Raw genomic sequence first — 15,815 nt, 5'->3', positions numbered from 1 at the left:
CAAAGGATTTCACAGTGGGGCGATGCAGGGAGGTGATTTTGGAGGAAGGGACATGTAAAAGCACAGCAGACCCCTGCACGCTGCTGGCTCTGGCTCAGCAGCCCCCATGTCCCTCCTCAAGCCGTGGGGCAGCAGCGTTTCTAAGGACACCGTGGCTGAACCTCCATCCTCTCCCTTTACCTCCCCAACCCTTCCCCCGGGGAATTTGCATTCCCTTGCCTACAAACCAAGTGGCCAACGTGCCCCAGGACCCAGAGTTTCCTACGCAAAGGCCAAAATTCAGGTTTATTGTGGGTGCTGCAGACCCACCCTCCAATTGCCCATCATCCGCCGGACCCGCCATAATCCTGCCCGCAGCATGACGCAGCGCCCGGGCATCTCCTCAACAGCGGATGCTCTGCTGCAGAAGCGCTTATAAATTAAGGATTTTTGTTTTTTTCTTTCCCTCGTCCCTGCTAGGAGTCATCATAGAGAGGGTTGTTGTAGTTGCCCCAGGAGCCGTAGTCGTGGTCATCCAAAAGCCTGCCATAGGAGGAGTGCCTGCCAGGGGAAAGCAAACCATTCGGCGTTACCAGTTGCCCTGGTGGTTTACTAGTTATTTTACCATAGGGTGGAAAAAAAAAAAGTTACATGCAAGCCCTCACCAGGTTGAGCTTTGGGATATTTTAGCAAGAAGCACCAGGACAGAAAATAAGCCCAGGCAGGGTTTTGCCCCTGTTAAAACAGACCAGGACATGCCAGGAAATTAAAACAAGACCTTGGCTCATCTCAGTTGTCAGCAAAGCCTCATTACAGAGGCCCAGCGCCGGGCCGTGCTGCTGTTTATTGTCTAAGTCACAGCAAGACCCGTGGCAGCAGCTCGCCCTAGGGATAATTACTGGTTATGACTATGCTGAACAGCGTCTCCAGCATTTGAGCGAGGCTGTTGTAAAATGAGGAAGAAAAACGCTGCTTTTCAAAGTAGACGTGGTAGAAAATGCAGCTGCGCTGGGACTAGAGGCTGCACATCGCCCCGCTGGGCTTGGGGACAGCATCTCCCCAGGGCTTTGCCCCTCCGCATCGCCCTTGCGACGGCGAGAGGGGCTGCAGCCTCGGGGGGGCCGTGGCTCAAGCACCCCAAAAGACAGCCTTACCTGATCTTGAGGTACGCCGCCGCCCCGAAAACCAGCACCACCACCACGATGACCGTCACAGTTATGGCCACGATGCTCCCTGTGGAGGGAGGGTCCATCAGAAAATGCAGTGGTCAGCACCCACCCCATACCCCGGCTGCTCCCGATATACCCGTGCCAGCCGTCTCTGGCGAAGGGAAAACATTCCCTCAATGCTTCCCAAAGCTCCTGTGGAGGATGCTGGGCACCCCTATATTTTTGCCTTCCTATAAAGGTAGGGCAGGTGGATTTGAGATAAAACACAGCTGGGCTTTGCTTGAGGACTATGGACTTGCTCCTCAATGCTCCTCCCAGCACCAGGCAGCATTTCATGCTGAGCCAAGGCTAGAAAATGCTCCAGATCCCTCCCTTCTCTGGCCTTATAAAGTGCTTTTAAGCTATCTGAGCTTGCAGAAGAGGATAAGTGAAAGCTAAGTGAGGTCTCCAGGAAGGAGAAAAAAACCTACATCTTCCTAATTCAGGCTGCACCCACCATTCAGGCACTTGTTTCCTCTCATCCTTAAGTGTTTCAAATCAAAATTGCAACTAAGGATTTTATTCACATCTCCAGCCAGCTGAGGTTTGGTATCTACACCTCCTTGTCTCTACCGATGGAGCAGATGATACAGGCTCCCCCAGGAAAGCTCAGCTTTTGCTGGATGGTGCCATCAGAAAGTTGACCACCTCTTCCTTCCCAATTCGAGGGGTCTGCCCCTCTTATCGAAGCACCTTGGAGGTTGATGTTTTGTCTGTATATGCCTATGGAGAGCAGCGGTGCTCACCTGCGCTCAAGGCACGCGGGACCTCTTCCATGGTGACTCCGGTGGAGAGGGTGGTTTTGCCGGTGGCCGTGGCCTCGGCTGCGGTGGGGCTCATCCCAGTCACTGGGGGGGACGTTGGCTCCACAGCCAGGCTTGACACCATGGACAGTGTCCCCAGGGAAGGGACATCCTTGGTCTGCGCCAGTAGCTGGGTGGTGCTGGGGCTCATGAGGACAGGCGTTGGGGACAAAACCATCCCCGGGGATGAGTATGGATTGCTGGTGGGGAGGGAGGAGGAGGATGCAGGTATACCCATGGGGCTGGGAGCTGCCCCCAAATCCATCGTGCCTCTTGCCAAGCTGGCAGTATTTGCTGTCCGAAGACCTGGGGCTGTCTCCAAGGTTGGTGGCACCAAGCTGGAGGCTACGGATGGGCTGTCTGTTACGGTGATGGAGGCCGTGGTGGCGGAGTTCACGGTGACAGAGGCAGGAGCAGGGGACAGTGACGCCGTGTGGGTTGTGGTATTGTGACCATCCCCCTCCGCCGGCCCAGAGGACGCCCTGTCTCCAGCAGGTCCCGTGGCCATGGGCAGCAAGGGCTGGCCAGGAGCTGGCGTGGGGACAGCTGCATCCCTGGAGCCCGGCCCCGTTGGGATCCCCTCCAAGGGGAAGGGAGGTCTGGTAGGGACGAGGGACGATGCTGTGGAGTCATCGCCAAGGCCTAGGAGTGAGACAAAGAAGCATGAATAACAGGGAAATCCTTCAGGCAACCTGGGTTTGGGTGAACACTAAAGGGTTTGGGAATGAACCTGGAAATAAGTTTATTTTTAAAATGCGGAGAGCCATCTAAAATAGAGAGATGGTAAATACCTTTGTGTAGCTAGAGGCGAGTTTTAAACCAGACCAGTTGCCCCAGCATGGATCAGCACCATTTTTCCCCAAGGCTAGGATGCCCCACATCCCCAACCCCCCCCTCCATCTTCCCAGCATCTCCTCCCAGCAGCCAGCAAAGCAGCAGGGGAGCAAGCTCCTCCTCGGCAGCAGCCACCGCACAGCTGGGAATGATAACACAAGACACCTCTTTCTCCTCTCCCCCATCTCCTTGTGCATTCATTCGTCTCCATTTCTTCTCATGAAGATGAGTCATTTTTTCCTCTATCCCCACCAGCAGACAGCTGGGGCTTTCCCCCCCCCTTCTATTCTCCAGGGCTGAACTCAGCACTGGGCCAGCACTAACAGCTAGCTCCCTCAGCACACTTTGGCCAAGGGAAGAACATGCCAACACTAAGTGACATGGGGAGGGAATTTTATTCCCATGCATTCATTTATTTACACCCCCAGAGCATCCCAAACCCAGCACTGGGAAGAGCAACAACTTGCTCTGTCACAAACAAGCCACCATGAACTAATTATATGAGCATGAAGGACAGAAAAAACTCAACAAAAGGCTGATTTTGTGGGAACCCTGAAGCCAAGCTCCCACCTCAACTCGAGACAGGAGCTTGGTGCTTACCTAAGTGAGAAACAAGAGCAGTGGGAGCACAGACAGCTATCATGGCAGCTCTTTGTGAACCAGAGCTTGCAGATCATACACGGCTGGGCATTGCTGGTGGGCACATAAGGCTCCCCATCACCAAGCCACCCCCCCAAGGAGATGTTGTCAACCACCACAGTCAAATCTGCTGTGCCCCCAAAGTCAAACTGAAACACCACCCATACAAGTGACACCCAAGGTAGCAAGAACAGACCCAGCCTGCACCAGAGATGTTTTAGACAGGACAGAGGTGTTGCTGGCCCACCACGCGACTCTTATTGCACATAAAGCTGCACCAAGAAACAGTGGCATGGTAAGGACTCCAATTTGGGAGCAGGGGCCATGCAACACAGGCTTTCTCCAGCGAAGCCCCTCACCACTGAGCACCCAGGAGAGCCACGAGGCTCCCCAGACACAGACAGTGCACCTCATGCTGAAGGAGGGATGGAAACACTTGGCACTTGTGTTTGGAAATTGTGGAACACAGCATCAGTGAGCAGGGACTCACTAAATCATGTTTTTCAGGTGTTTTCAGCCATCAGTGCAAACAGAAGGCTACAGATGTCTAATATGGCTTCACTCAACCTGCACACCTTCAGTGGAGGAGGACAGCACAAGGGACATCTCAGCTAAGGACCTCCAGCTCACTGCAGCAAGCACTGGGTGGGTAGCACACCTTTCACAAAGCCATTTCTGTCTAGAAGCTGCAAACACATGCTTGGCCAGGGATTTAACACCAGCTCTGGGGCATGGCTTCTATTAGAGACCAAGGCATTTAGGAGCATAAGTCCCTGGCAAACATGACCCAAAGTTTTTTTCCTGGCACTGTAGATAGCCCTGTGATGGACCGCGTTTCCCAAGCAGGAGGGTCTGGGAGGTGGGACTGAGGCCATGGCTGCTCTTCTCCCAGGGACAGGCACTTAGGGATGCCTCTGAGCTTTCACCCTCCACAGGCTCCCAGTGTGCTGAGGCAGAAGGCTGATAGACCTTCAGATAAGGGAAGAGGAGATGGACAACAAGCTGGAGTCTGGTTACTGAACAAACTACCTGGCTTAGCACCCGTGGTTTCCACACCCAGCCTAACCACAGCAGCAGGGAAGCACCCAGACATCCCACCTCCTCCTTCCCAGCTTTCCAAAGCATACCAGGCTCCTGCAAAGCTTCTGCTGTCAACAGGGCACTCTGGTGTCTCCTCATCCCAAGACCCCTACATCTCAGGCTTCCTAGTTAATACCTGGGAGTTACTGGCACACGAACTTGAGCTGCATTCCCGTGATAATCCTGAGCTTTAAGGCCATTAGTTCAGGTGAATGCCCTGCTTTTCACAGCTTGGCTTCACCCACAGCATCTCACCAGGGCAAAGCCTGCCTACAGCACTGGCTCCATCCAGCGAACTTGATGAGTCCCCACTAATCCTGTCCCCTCCTCCTGCAGAGGCTGGTGGCTCCCTTGCTCAGGTCAGGCACTGCAACACCATAAAACCAAATATTCCCTGTGCTGCTCCATCGCCTCGCATAGCTCTCCACATTGATGTGCCACAAGCAGCAAGTGCCAGGTCCCATGCCAGTGTGGTGGGACCTGCAAAGCACCTGCAGCAACATCTGTTAGGGATCAACACCATTTGGTACATGCCTTCCAGTAGCCAGAAACAAGCTGCAAGAACTTGCCTCTTCAAAATGTTGATATTGAGGTTCAAGTGGTTGATTTTTGCCCTTTTTGCTTTTACACTGGTACCCCCCTTACCCTTTCTTGACCAGGTTGAAGCATCCCCTTACAGTCTTGCCAACACACTCACTTGGGGGGGCAGGTGGCAGAGTACAAAGAAGGGAGACAGCCAAAACCGCATCTCTTTTAAGAGAAAGAAGGTACAAGTGCCATTTCTAGCAGGTACTGTTAGTCCACAACCTCCCACATCACAAGAGCTGAAGGTGCCATCAACCACAACCCCAGGAGAGCACGGCCCGCTGGTTTTCATAGCCAAGGGTGGGACATGAAAAACCTTGTTGGATTCATGAGGAGCACTGAGCAGCAGGGACTTTCTCAGGGATTTAACACCATGCAGCCATCCTGGGCCTTCCACAAGAAGAGGCATGGTCTCTGCCAGAGAGCAGAGGGTCTGCTTTGGAGATGCATGGGTGGAAAGGCATATCAGCAACACAAGCTGATGTAAAGGCAGGAGGGAAGAACCCAAGTACTCTGGCCCAACATGCCCTGCCCCAGCTCCACCAGCCTCCCCACACTTCTGACCTCAGTTAATTGGATTATTTCCCCCCCCACACACAAGCTACACCAACACCAAGTCAGCCTCCCCCACCAGCAGCGATGCAAGGCATCATCACAGAAGTGCTATCGCAACAGCAAACCCTCAACCTCTGCAACGCTGCCTGAAGTTGCCCAGCTGACCTGACATTGCATTGCCAAGAGTAGTTTTAGCTCATGCTAAAACAAGTGAGCAGAGCACTCATCCACTCTTTTAAGAGGTCTGCACTAGAGATAGCTAAGCCAGGGCAGAAATCTGGTGCCATGTGGTAGCACAGGGTGCTGGAAGTGCTGACAAACCCAGACCGAGCACCCCTTCACCCTTGGTGTTCTTCAGATCGGGGTTGAACATCTACCTGTAGTTCTGTAAAACAAGCCTTTCTCCATCACACCTTGTCATTTCAGATGCGTGACTTCAACAGGTAGCAGACAGCCTGTAGCACAACATGCTGGTTACATCAAGCACTGCAGGACCCTCCCAGGGCTGGTAGCACCTTGGAAGTTCATTACTTCTCTGTAAATGTAGATGCTTCCAGTCTCTCTTGGACACAGGCAGCTTACCACCTCTCTGCAAAGCCACCCTGGCATCCCATGTTGCTCGCTTGTGCTTGGGGTCAGCAGAGCTCTCATGATCTGCTTGAACTTTGGAGGCAAACTGATCGTGACCTCAAAAAGCTGGCAATACAGCTAGCCAGGATGAGTCAGGAAGTTTCCAATAATATCTAAGTGGTATAAATTCAGAGGATGAGACAAAACTGGAACAATCCTTGGCCACTGGCTGAGCACTCCCAGCCAAGCAGGTCACAAGTCACAGGGCCATTTCCCAGGAGAGCAAGCACAGCCCAAGGCAGCACACTGCTCAGCCCTGATTTCCTCTGACTCCCCCTGGATAGTCATTGCCAGCCAGGCTTTGGTTTCCAGATCAATAGCTCCATATTAATCTCTGCTAGCAAACCCTGCCTGGGCCAGCCCTCTGCTACCCTCTTGTTCCCTCAAGTCATCACCTCCATCGGGTGATCTGGGAACCAGCAACTGCCCTGGGGTCCAGCTCTCACCCCCAGCACATCACCCCCTCACACACAGGCTGTGCCCCAGGAAAAGCCCAGCCAGGATCCCAGAGGCAGTGCAGGCTGCTTCTGAACCAAGTTAAGATGAAGAGACAACAAGGACCTGGCTGAGGGACCCCTTGGCTCATAGCTTGACATGGCCTCATGCCACATCACACAGCTCATGGCCAGCTTGCCCACAGGTGGGTGCTGCCTGTCCCCAGGGAGCTGGGTGGCCAGAAGAGCACCCAGCTTGTCTGCAAGCCCAGTCCTCTACCAACACATCCAAGAAGGCAAAGAAAAGCCAAGGTGGTGGCTTCCTTGATTCTCCAACACCTGGTCTGTAGGAGCTGCAGCTGTGAGCAGGAACCAGAGCAGTACACTGGAATATGGAACAAAAAAATACTAGAAAACTTCTTTTAGGACTGTGTGTTTTCCTAGGCTAAAAAACTCAAACAGGGGCTGTCAGAGGGACTGAAGGATGTTAGCTGTCAAAGAAAGCCAAGCATAGTTCAGCCCTGAGGAATTTGCTTATTGAATTCACTTAAGGCAGTTGACCACCCTACTGGAATCCAGCTCCAAGCAGAGGCAGGCAGGGGACTGCCAGGACAAGGGAACTGCCTAGGAAGACAGCAGTGTCACACTATGCAGCCCCACATGAGCTTGAAAGGTCGTTTTTGTAGGTTGTCTTCCCTAGGAGTATGGGAAACAGGGAAGAAAAGAAACTCAAAACCCTTTAATTAATATATCTTGCTCTTAGGGAACATTAACACTAATTACCTGCCAACCCAAGGAATGAACCATCCCCCTGATGGGTTACCTCCCTCCTATTTGCATGCTCTTCTCTTGGCTTCTGCAAGCCACACAAAGGTGGAGGTCTCACCCTTGCAGAAGCTGAAGTCTTCCTGTGCTCTGCTCGGGAAACAGCCACCTGACCTGGCAGCCCCTCCAGCAAAGCACTTCCCAGGCACTCCAGAAGCAATTGCAGCAAGCTTTTAAATCGTTCTGTCAGCTGAAATGCAGTATAAAAAACAAGAGAACATCTCCAGCCCAAGTGAATGACATCAGAGGGAGCAACCATGCCACAGCAAACAAACATCCACTGATAAGGCAGAGATAGAGCTTTTAACGAGCTTCATGACTCATCACATCTGATATAACTACCAGAAGATCAAAATGACTTAACCCACACACCACATGCCTGCTCTCAATCTGCACTAAGGCACCCATACCCCAGCTGCAGTAGATGATGCTTCTCTAGCAGCCAAGACCCCACAGATAATAAAAGTTTCCATACAATAGTTAAAATTTCTTCTCCCTCCCAGCATCTTGTCCTGACTGTACATACACAAGGAACCTAACCACTCTTTCTGAATAGGAAATACGATAACAGAAAAAAAATAAGCCACTGTATTAAGAAAGTCTGTTGGGCACCCACAGCACACTGTACTCTTGCACTAAGGTTGGGTACCACTTTTTATGCCAGCTCAGCAGCTGCTTCTAGGGCAGATACTAACAGAAGTATATGGGGAAGACCATACCTATATACTTATTATTTTTTTAAAGCAGAAGTCCATAATAACCTCACCATACACCCACAAGACCTATCTAGAGAAGATAAAGAATGATGCAGTGTCATCCTTTGCTGAAGACAAAGCAATACATAAAGTTCAGGATCAACACAAAAAAAAAAAAATAGAAATACCATCAAAACATCAGCTATAAAAAAAAAAAATAGATTAGAGACAACCTACAAATCCATAATACCAGCCCAAGAACCACCCCACCCTATAAAGATATACATGCACCACAAAGCTGAAACGAGAAGCTAAGCTCTGAGCCTGAGCTTAAATGGAGGTCCCGGCCCAATGGGCAGAGGGTGCGTGGGTGGGGGGCCCAGGTGAGGCTCCTCAGGGTGATTAGGGGCTGTTAGCACACTTGGGGGCTCCGACATAAAAGCTGGTGGCTGGAGGGGTGTCCTCTCTGTACAATATTGCTAAAGTTTTATGGATAATTAATTAAAATTATAGTATTAGTGAGGAAGAGTATGTCTATAGGGATGAGCTGTTTTTTCATCTTTTTTAGGAGGCCAGCTGGACTTTAATAGGCAAGGTAAGCTACTGCAGCTCACTGTGGGTGAGGTGTTTGGGGATACACAATCTTTTTTGACCTTTTGCAGCTCCTGTATTATGTTGGTTCTCACCAAGTAATGCTGTTAGAGCAGTTCTGACTCCTTAGGTCCTGCAGCATGTGTTGATTTGTCTCAGAGCAGTAAAGCACTTTATGTTTAAATATAGGGTGAGGACTCCCTGTTCATGACCGCATTGGTTTGTTTTTAGTTTCTGTGGCTGGATATTCCTACACCTCGTGTTGTTTTGCTGCAGTTCCTTCCCCTTTGCTCATGCTCAGGTGTAACTTTTATTTTGTTATTGCATCTTAGTTATAAAACTGGTAGTATGTAGCTGTGGAAGGCAAAAGGTCTCCTTGTGGTGGCTCAAACTAAATAAAACTAGTTTTTGCTTTGTGTTCAACTTGTTTTTCAAGCTGTTCAGCACTGGGCTGCCTCACCTTTTCTGTCACCTTTTAATTTGGGTTTTGGGGTGGTTAATTTTTCTTCTCTTTGGTTGGAGGGCCCGGGGTGCAGTAAACAAGGGTCTGACTAGGCTCTATACTTAAATGAGAGAAGCAAGAGAGAGAATGTGGTCTGTGTCTGGGGCTTTGAACTTCAGTCTCTGCCTTTCCAGGGCACTGTTGCAGAGCCCTACCTTGTTATCCCCAAGAAATAAGGATGATGGGGTGGTCTGGGAGTAGCTCTGCATGGTCTAACCTCTGTCTCAGACCAAGCAAGGTTTCTATGCCATATCAGGGGGAACACCCACTTGGGTCGGTACTGGGAAATAGTAACTCTTGGGGATATCTCTAGCTGCTGTTGAGCTTCAATGAGTAAACCAGGGCCAATGTGGTGGCTCTCCAGGTCTGTAGCAGAGCTCCAGCACTGTATGTGCATGCTGGTAACTGATAATGCCAGCAGCAGCAGGAACGCCCCTGGGTGATGTGCTGCTTCCTTGCTGCCTGCTTGGCTCCTGCTGTATCACCTTTCTTTTTTCAATGCCAGGTTGTGGTGGTGATGGTGTAAAACCAGTTGTGAGAGAAAGAAGAAACCAAGTGAGAAAACCCAGGGCCAGAAACATCAACAGGTAAAAAAGCTATCCAATAACTGCATAAAGAAGCTCAAGGCCGTCAGATCAAATATATCTGCAGTGGCTCTGATTTACCGATGAGCCAAGCTGGCTTCCTGAGTGATTGGTTTTCTACTGCTGCATGGCTGTTAAGTGGTCCAGGTCTAATTGCTCTGAAGCCTGAAGCTTTCTGTAGCTAAGAGAAATAGCTACGCAATGGAAATCAGCATGCTGTCTCCATGTGTCCCTCACCATCCAGAGGCTCTGTCCCTGCGGAGAGGCTGTCCCAAACATGCAGCTGGCCAGGGCACCCTGGGGATGTCCCTTGGCAGCCCTCCCTGAGGAGGCAGCCCCCCTGGGGTTGCTGCTGAGCAAACCCATCAGTATCCACCTCCCTGGATGTAGGGTTGTACCGGCATCTCTTGTGGATGTGTGGCCTGACTTTTGCAAAAGGCAAGAGCAAAATGCATGTGGATGAACATGTAAAGTTGAGAGCTTCGGGCAAGCTGGCAAGGAGAGGCTCCAAATGAGGTCTTTACTGGGTGGTGGGTTATGGCCTGGCTTGGCAGCAGCTGCTCTTCTCCAGGCTTTTGCATGGGAGGAAGGAGCTGACACGAGGGCCTGGCTTGCTCTTGTACTGTGTTTAGACCCTAAGGAAAGCGATTGCAGGCAGATTGCTCTTGAGGAACCAGGCAGACAGCTTCGCCATCCTGCAATCTCTTCTCTTTCCAGCTAAAAATGATAACGCCAACTTTTTCAGTAAAGATGTTGCCTGCATGCTGCATGCTCCCTCTGACCAGCTCCTTCCTTGCCTGGGGAAAGCCTGGAGTGGGTGTCCAAGTCCTCCTCAGGCAACCATCTGCCCCGATGTCCAGACCCAGCAGCAAGGGCTGTGGGTTGCACAACAAATCCACCCTTTACAGCAGCTGCGGAGTTGGGTGGCCACACCACCCTCTGTGCAAAGAAAACATGATGTTCCCCCCTTGTGCTGAGTGTTGCTTAATTATTTGACTCATGAAACACTTGATCCTGAAGTTGCAATGAAATTGTAGCAGAAAAGAGGATGAAGAGTTGTTAGAGAGGTTTTTCTCCTTCTGAGAGTGACAAAGCAACCTGTGGCTACTGTCAACCCGCACAGCCAGAGGTGTCTGATGAGGACCTGGGGTGGAAAGCCTCTGTGTTCTTGGAGAACCCGTGGCTGGCAGGGCCCTGTGCCCCCCTTGGGGTGTGTTGGCAGGCTGTCACCTCACATGGTGGCTTTAGCTGATTGCTGGCCAGTGTGGGAGCTTGTCCTCGTGGTGTGAGCTTTGCCCTCATTAACAGCAGTAGTTTACAGCACTGGCTCTTTGCAAAATGTTTGCTTGATTTAAATAAAAAATACTTTGGATATATTGCATGTTATATTTCTGAAATATGCAAATATGTGTTATGCTGTGCTTATTTCCCTGGAATGTTGCACCATGGGAGGAGAAACCATTTGTCAGCTCTTGGGGCTGGCAGATGGACCTCCCTGCCTGTGCAGCTGGGCTCAAGGCCCCTCACAATACAGTTTCCCAGGCGGATAGGTTGGATGTGGCTCTCGAGCCAGCCAGGTGTGTTGCAAACAGCAGCTCTGCCCAAGTGACAACACACCAGCTAAATCATCTTCCTGGCTAGCTGCTAATTACTGCGAGGTGCAGCAGCCCCATCTGAGCCTTGCCCAGGAGGGGAAGCAATTGGGTTCAGCAGAGGAACTTCTGAGCATCCCCTGGTATTACAGGCTGAAGCTGTTGCTTGCTCATTTGGGCTGGGAGAGGGGATAATTAATTACTCATCTCTTCTGCCCATCAGCTCATGTATGGGGGAGCGGGGCCAGGAGTGCTCAGAGCTTTGTCTCCTCCGTGGCAGCTCAAAGCAGCCCATGGTGCCAGGCTCCGAGGCCCCCAAAAAGCACCTTTTTCTCCCCGGAGGCTCCTTGCAGAAGCACCCAAAGCCTTTAAAGCTGAAACCTGCCTCTTGCAAGTACTTGAAATGTCTCAGCTGCTGGCTGCGGAGCAGGGCGAATTGCTAAAGGGGAAAGCAGGCTTGGGGCCGCAGCAACCCCGTGTTCGTACAGGGGCAGGCATCGTGTCAGGAAAGCAAAGCAGGTTCGAATTTACATCCAGAGTAAGAAGTCATAATAAGACAAAAACTTCCTTGTCAGAGATGCTATTATTTCATTATGTGGCCAGGCAAGGCCAGCCTTAATTTACTCCTGCCCAGTGACGTCCTCTCTATCACTAAGTCACAAAGAATGAGCTCGAAGGATATTTATATCTTGCTTTTTGTTTTCTCATGGGTGATAAATATATATATTTTAAAGTATTATTTCTTTGGGGAAAAAAAAGTCATAGTAAGCATCCGAAAGACCTTGGGGTATTCGGGAGCAACACGGGAGCAATGGGACCGTGCTCCAGGGAAATCTTTCCCGGCTCTTCTGCCAAGCCCCGCTGGCATTGACGCTTTAGAGCGGGACGGTCATGGGAACAGCTTTGGGTTTGTCCCGGGCGCTGGGAAAAACCCACCTCCTGACCCCAAAGTGGCCGAGGGCTGACTCCCAGCAGAGGCTGGCCGCTGTCGAGCAGCTCGCCAAGGCGATAGCCAAATCGGGGCCAGGCAGAAGCCTGTGAAGGAGGAGAGCGGCATCCCCAGCATCCCTGCGGAGCAAAATGTAGGTTCATCCTCATCCCTCCCAAATGCACTTGCTTGGAAAGTATAAAAACAAGCTTGTTGGCAAGCTCCCCCCTTACAAGGAGAAGGATTTAGCCAGCTCTCCCTCCTCTTGCATTAGCGGGGTCGCTTAACCAGGGAAGATCTCCCACAAGCCAATGTGGTCCAGGATGATGGTTTGCTGCTCCTGCAGATGTGGCCTCCTCAGTTGCTGTTGTGGGGACGCAGCTGCAGGCTTTCGCAGGGACCTCAAAACCTCACCCAGCCACGTCCCCTCGCGCCGCTCTGCTGCGCGCCAACAGCAATTTAATAACAGCAGCTTTCCCCGATGTATTTCTCCTTGTGCGCATCCCCGGTCGCTCGGTTATGCAAGTGTTTGTCGTGTTCCTGAGCAAGCAGCTTTTCGTGTTGTTATTAAAAACCCAGCCTGGACGGAGGGATAACCTGTGCGTGCTGTCGTTTGGAAGTGCTCGCTGCCGCACCGGCCAGGGGCTGAACTGTCTCCTCTGACTGTCTTAGTGGGGGAAGGAGATCAAACTGGGTGTTGCTGTGAAATGGGGAGGTTGATACTGCTGGGGAGGGAGATGCCTTGAGGTCGGGGAAAGCGGCAGGTGCTGGGTGTGCAGGAGCCTCGGCTCAAGGCCAGGGCGAGCGATAAAAGCTCCTTCAAAGCAGGGACGGTGCTGGGAAGGGGGATGCGAGGCTGGGGTTGAGCTCCAGCCGGGGCAGGGGGGCTACCCGCAAGGAGATGCTGGTGGTCCCCTGAAGTTCTCCTCCTGCTCCCCGACTTCAGGCCAGCCGGGGACCCAACTGGGGACCCCTCTGCGGGCCGTCCCCTTGCCCCTCGTCCCCATCGCATCGCTCCCAGCCCGGTAGCGGGGGTCCCTGCTACCGGTACCCCCCCCCCGCTCCCTCCGGTACCCCCTTCCCCAGCCCGGTGGTGAGCGCTTACCTGCCGGGAGGAGGAGGAGGGCGAGGAAGAGGAGGCGGCAGCAGCAGCCCATGGTGCCGGCGGCGCTGGCAGCCGCGGCGGGAGGGACGAACCGCCCGGCCCCGCTGCCCGCCCCGCTCCGGCCCCCGCCGCCGCCTCCGCCGCCCCGCTCCAGCGCCGGGAGCACAGCGGCACCTACCGGTACCGGCGGCGGGGCTCCGGGATGGAGCACCGGCTATGGGATGCTGGGTATAGAGCAGCAGCAGTGGGTACCAGGGACTGGCCGGAGGGTAGCGGGCACTGGGCAGTCCGTAGCGGGGACTGGGATGGGGTGGTGGCACCAAGCGCCCTGCCCTGGGGTGAGGCGCTGGGCACCCGGTACCGGGTGCTGAGCACCGCGCCAGGACCCAGCCCCAAGCGCGGGTCATCATCAGCCGGCAGCGGGCATAGGGTGCTCTTGTCCCAGCCGCTGGCATCGGGTGGGTGTCTGGTGGCACTGCCCCTTGCCCCTCTCCTTCCTCAGGGCCACGCCGGCCCCTGCCTGAATATAACTTTATGCTTTTAAAGAAATAAATGCTGTGTGCGCCTTGCCAGGGCATCCCTCCTCCCGCGGGGGGCCACGGGACCCTCTCCTGCCATGGCTGGATGGGGTTGCCCCTGCCTGCCCTCACTGCCGAGCATCGCCTGCCACGTCCGCGGGGTCCGGGGCCCGTGGGGGGGCCACCCCAGGTACGTGCATCGAGGGGAGCCAGGCCAGAGCCAGGCAGCCAGGGCCCTGCCTTTCCACGGTGGGAACAGCTCCCAAAATGCAGCTCCCGGTGCCCGAAGGACCCAGCCAGGAGACCCCTATGGCGCAGCGGGAGGTGCGAGCGCCATTTTTTTACCTCTTCCCGTCTGGAAAGCGCTTTGCTGCAGGTGAAATATTTTCAGGCTGAATTCATCCTCTCTGGGCTTTCGCACACTCGCTATGGAAAAGGATGTCGTCGCACCCGGGCCGTGGCTGAGCTATCTTTAACGGGGGTTATGCAGCCATCTATTCTGTTGCATTGTGTGGTGTTTTCTCAGGACGGATCCTGGCTCTGGGCCTAAAACAGCAGGACACAAAATCCAAGGCAGCTGGTGTTTCTGGAACGGCCGGAATGCCGGCTGCCTTGCCATACGTTGGGTGGCATCGGCATCTCAGCTCTCCTTGAAACCTTTCCTATGCTTGGGAGGAGGAAAACTAATGCTGTTATCGCCGCAGGAACTTGGTGCCGTGGGAACCGCGTGATAATTTCCCCGCCACTGCTCTCCCATCCTTTTTTTGACTTTCTTTTGCAGAAGGTGCTGTGTGTGTCCATGGGCAGGAGGAGGCCGACGCTCCTCACCGTGGCGTTGGGTGCAAACCCCACACCTGAGCTGGGTGCCGGGGTGCCAAGGGCTGGGCTGTGGGAGGCCTGGAAAGTCTCTGCCAGCCACCGTCCTCGGGCTCCAGCTGCCATCTGCTGGCCACCTCTGCCTGGACTCGGCATGGCCACCTCAGCAAGGCCACCTCTGCCTGGTCTCATCAGCGTGGTCACCCCTGCCTCGTCTCATCGGCATGGTCACATCTGCAGGGCCACCTCTGCCTGGTCTCATTGGCATGGTCACCTCAGCAAGGACATCTCTGCCTCATCACCTCTGCTTGGTCTCATCAGCATGGTCACCTCAGCAGGGCCGTCTCTGCCTGGTCACATCTGCCTGGTCTGATTGGCGTGGTCACCTCTGCAGGGCCACCTTTGCCTGGTCTCATCAGCATGGTCACATCTGCAGGGCCACCCCTGCCTGGTCTCATCAGCGGGGTCACCCCTGCCTCATCTCATCGGCATGGTCACCTCTGCAGGGCCACCTCTGCCTGGTCTCATCAGCATGGTCACCTCATCAGGACCACCCCTGTCTCATCTCATCAGCATGGTCACCCCTGCCTGGTCTCATTGGCATGGTCACCCCTGCCTGGTCTCATCAGCATGGTCACCTCAGCATGGTCACCCCTGCCTGGTCTCATCGGCATGGTCACCCCTGCCTCGTCTCATCGGCATGGTCACATCTGCAGGGCCACCCCTGCCTGGTCTCATCAGCGTGGTCACCCCTGCCTGGTCTCATCAGCGTGGTCACCCCTGCCTGGTCTCATTGGCATGGTCACCTCTGCAGGACCACCCCTTCTTGGTCTCATCAGCATGGTCACCTCAGCAAGGACATCTCTGCCTCATCACCTCTGCCTGGTCTCATCAGCATGGTCACCTCAGCAG

At 53.5% G+C, this 15,815-nt stretch overlaps 1 protein-coding gene across 1 annotated transcript; it reads right to left on the bottom strand.

The window, feature by feature from the left end:
• Positions 1-342: 342 nt before the first annotated feature.
• Positions 343-13,636, bottom strand: PARM1 (prostate androgen-regulated mucin-like protein 1). The gene is made up of 4 exons (XM_082315128.1): positions 13,570-13,636; positions 1,934-2,632; positions 1,134-1,212; positions 343-540 (listed from the first exon to the last, which is right to left on the bottom strand). Exons 1-4 carry the CDS (start codon positions 13,619-13,621, stop codon positions 456-458), a joined length of 915 nt encoding a protein of 304 aa, XP_082171254.1. The 5' UTR covers positions 13,622-13,636; the 3' UTR covers positions 343-455.
• Between the last annotated feature and the right edge of the window lie 2,179 nt (positions 13,637-15,815).

The sequence above is a fragment of the Platalea leucorodia genome, assembly GCF_965183815.1.
Source record: "Platalea leucorodia genome assembly, chromosome: 6".
Classification (NCBI taxonomy): domain Eukaryota; kingdom Metazoa; phylum Chordata; class Aves; order Pelecaniformes; family Threskiornithidae; genus Platalea; species Platalea leucorodia.
Note: the sequence above shows the minus strand (reverse complement) of the source record. Positions and strands in the feature narration are given on the sequence as shown.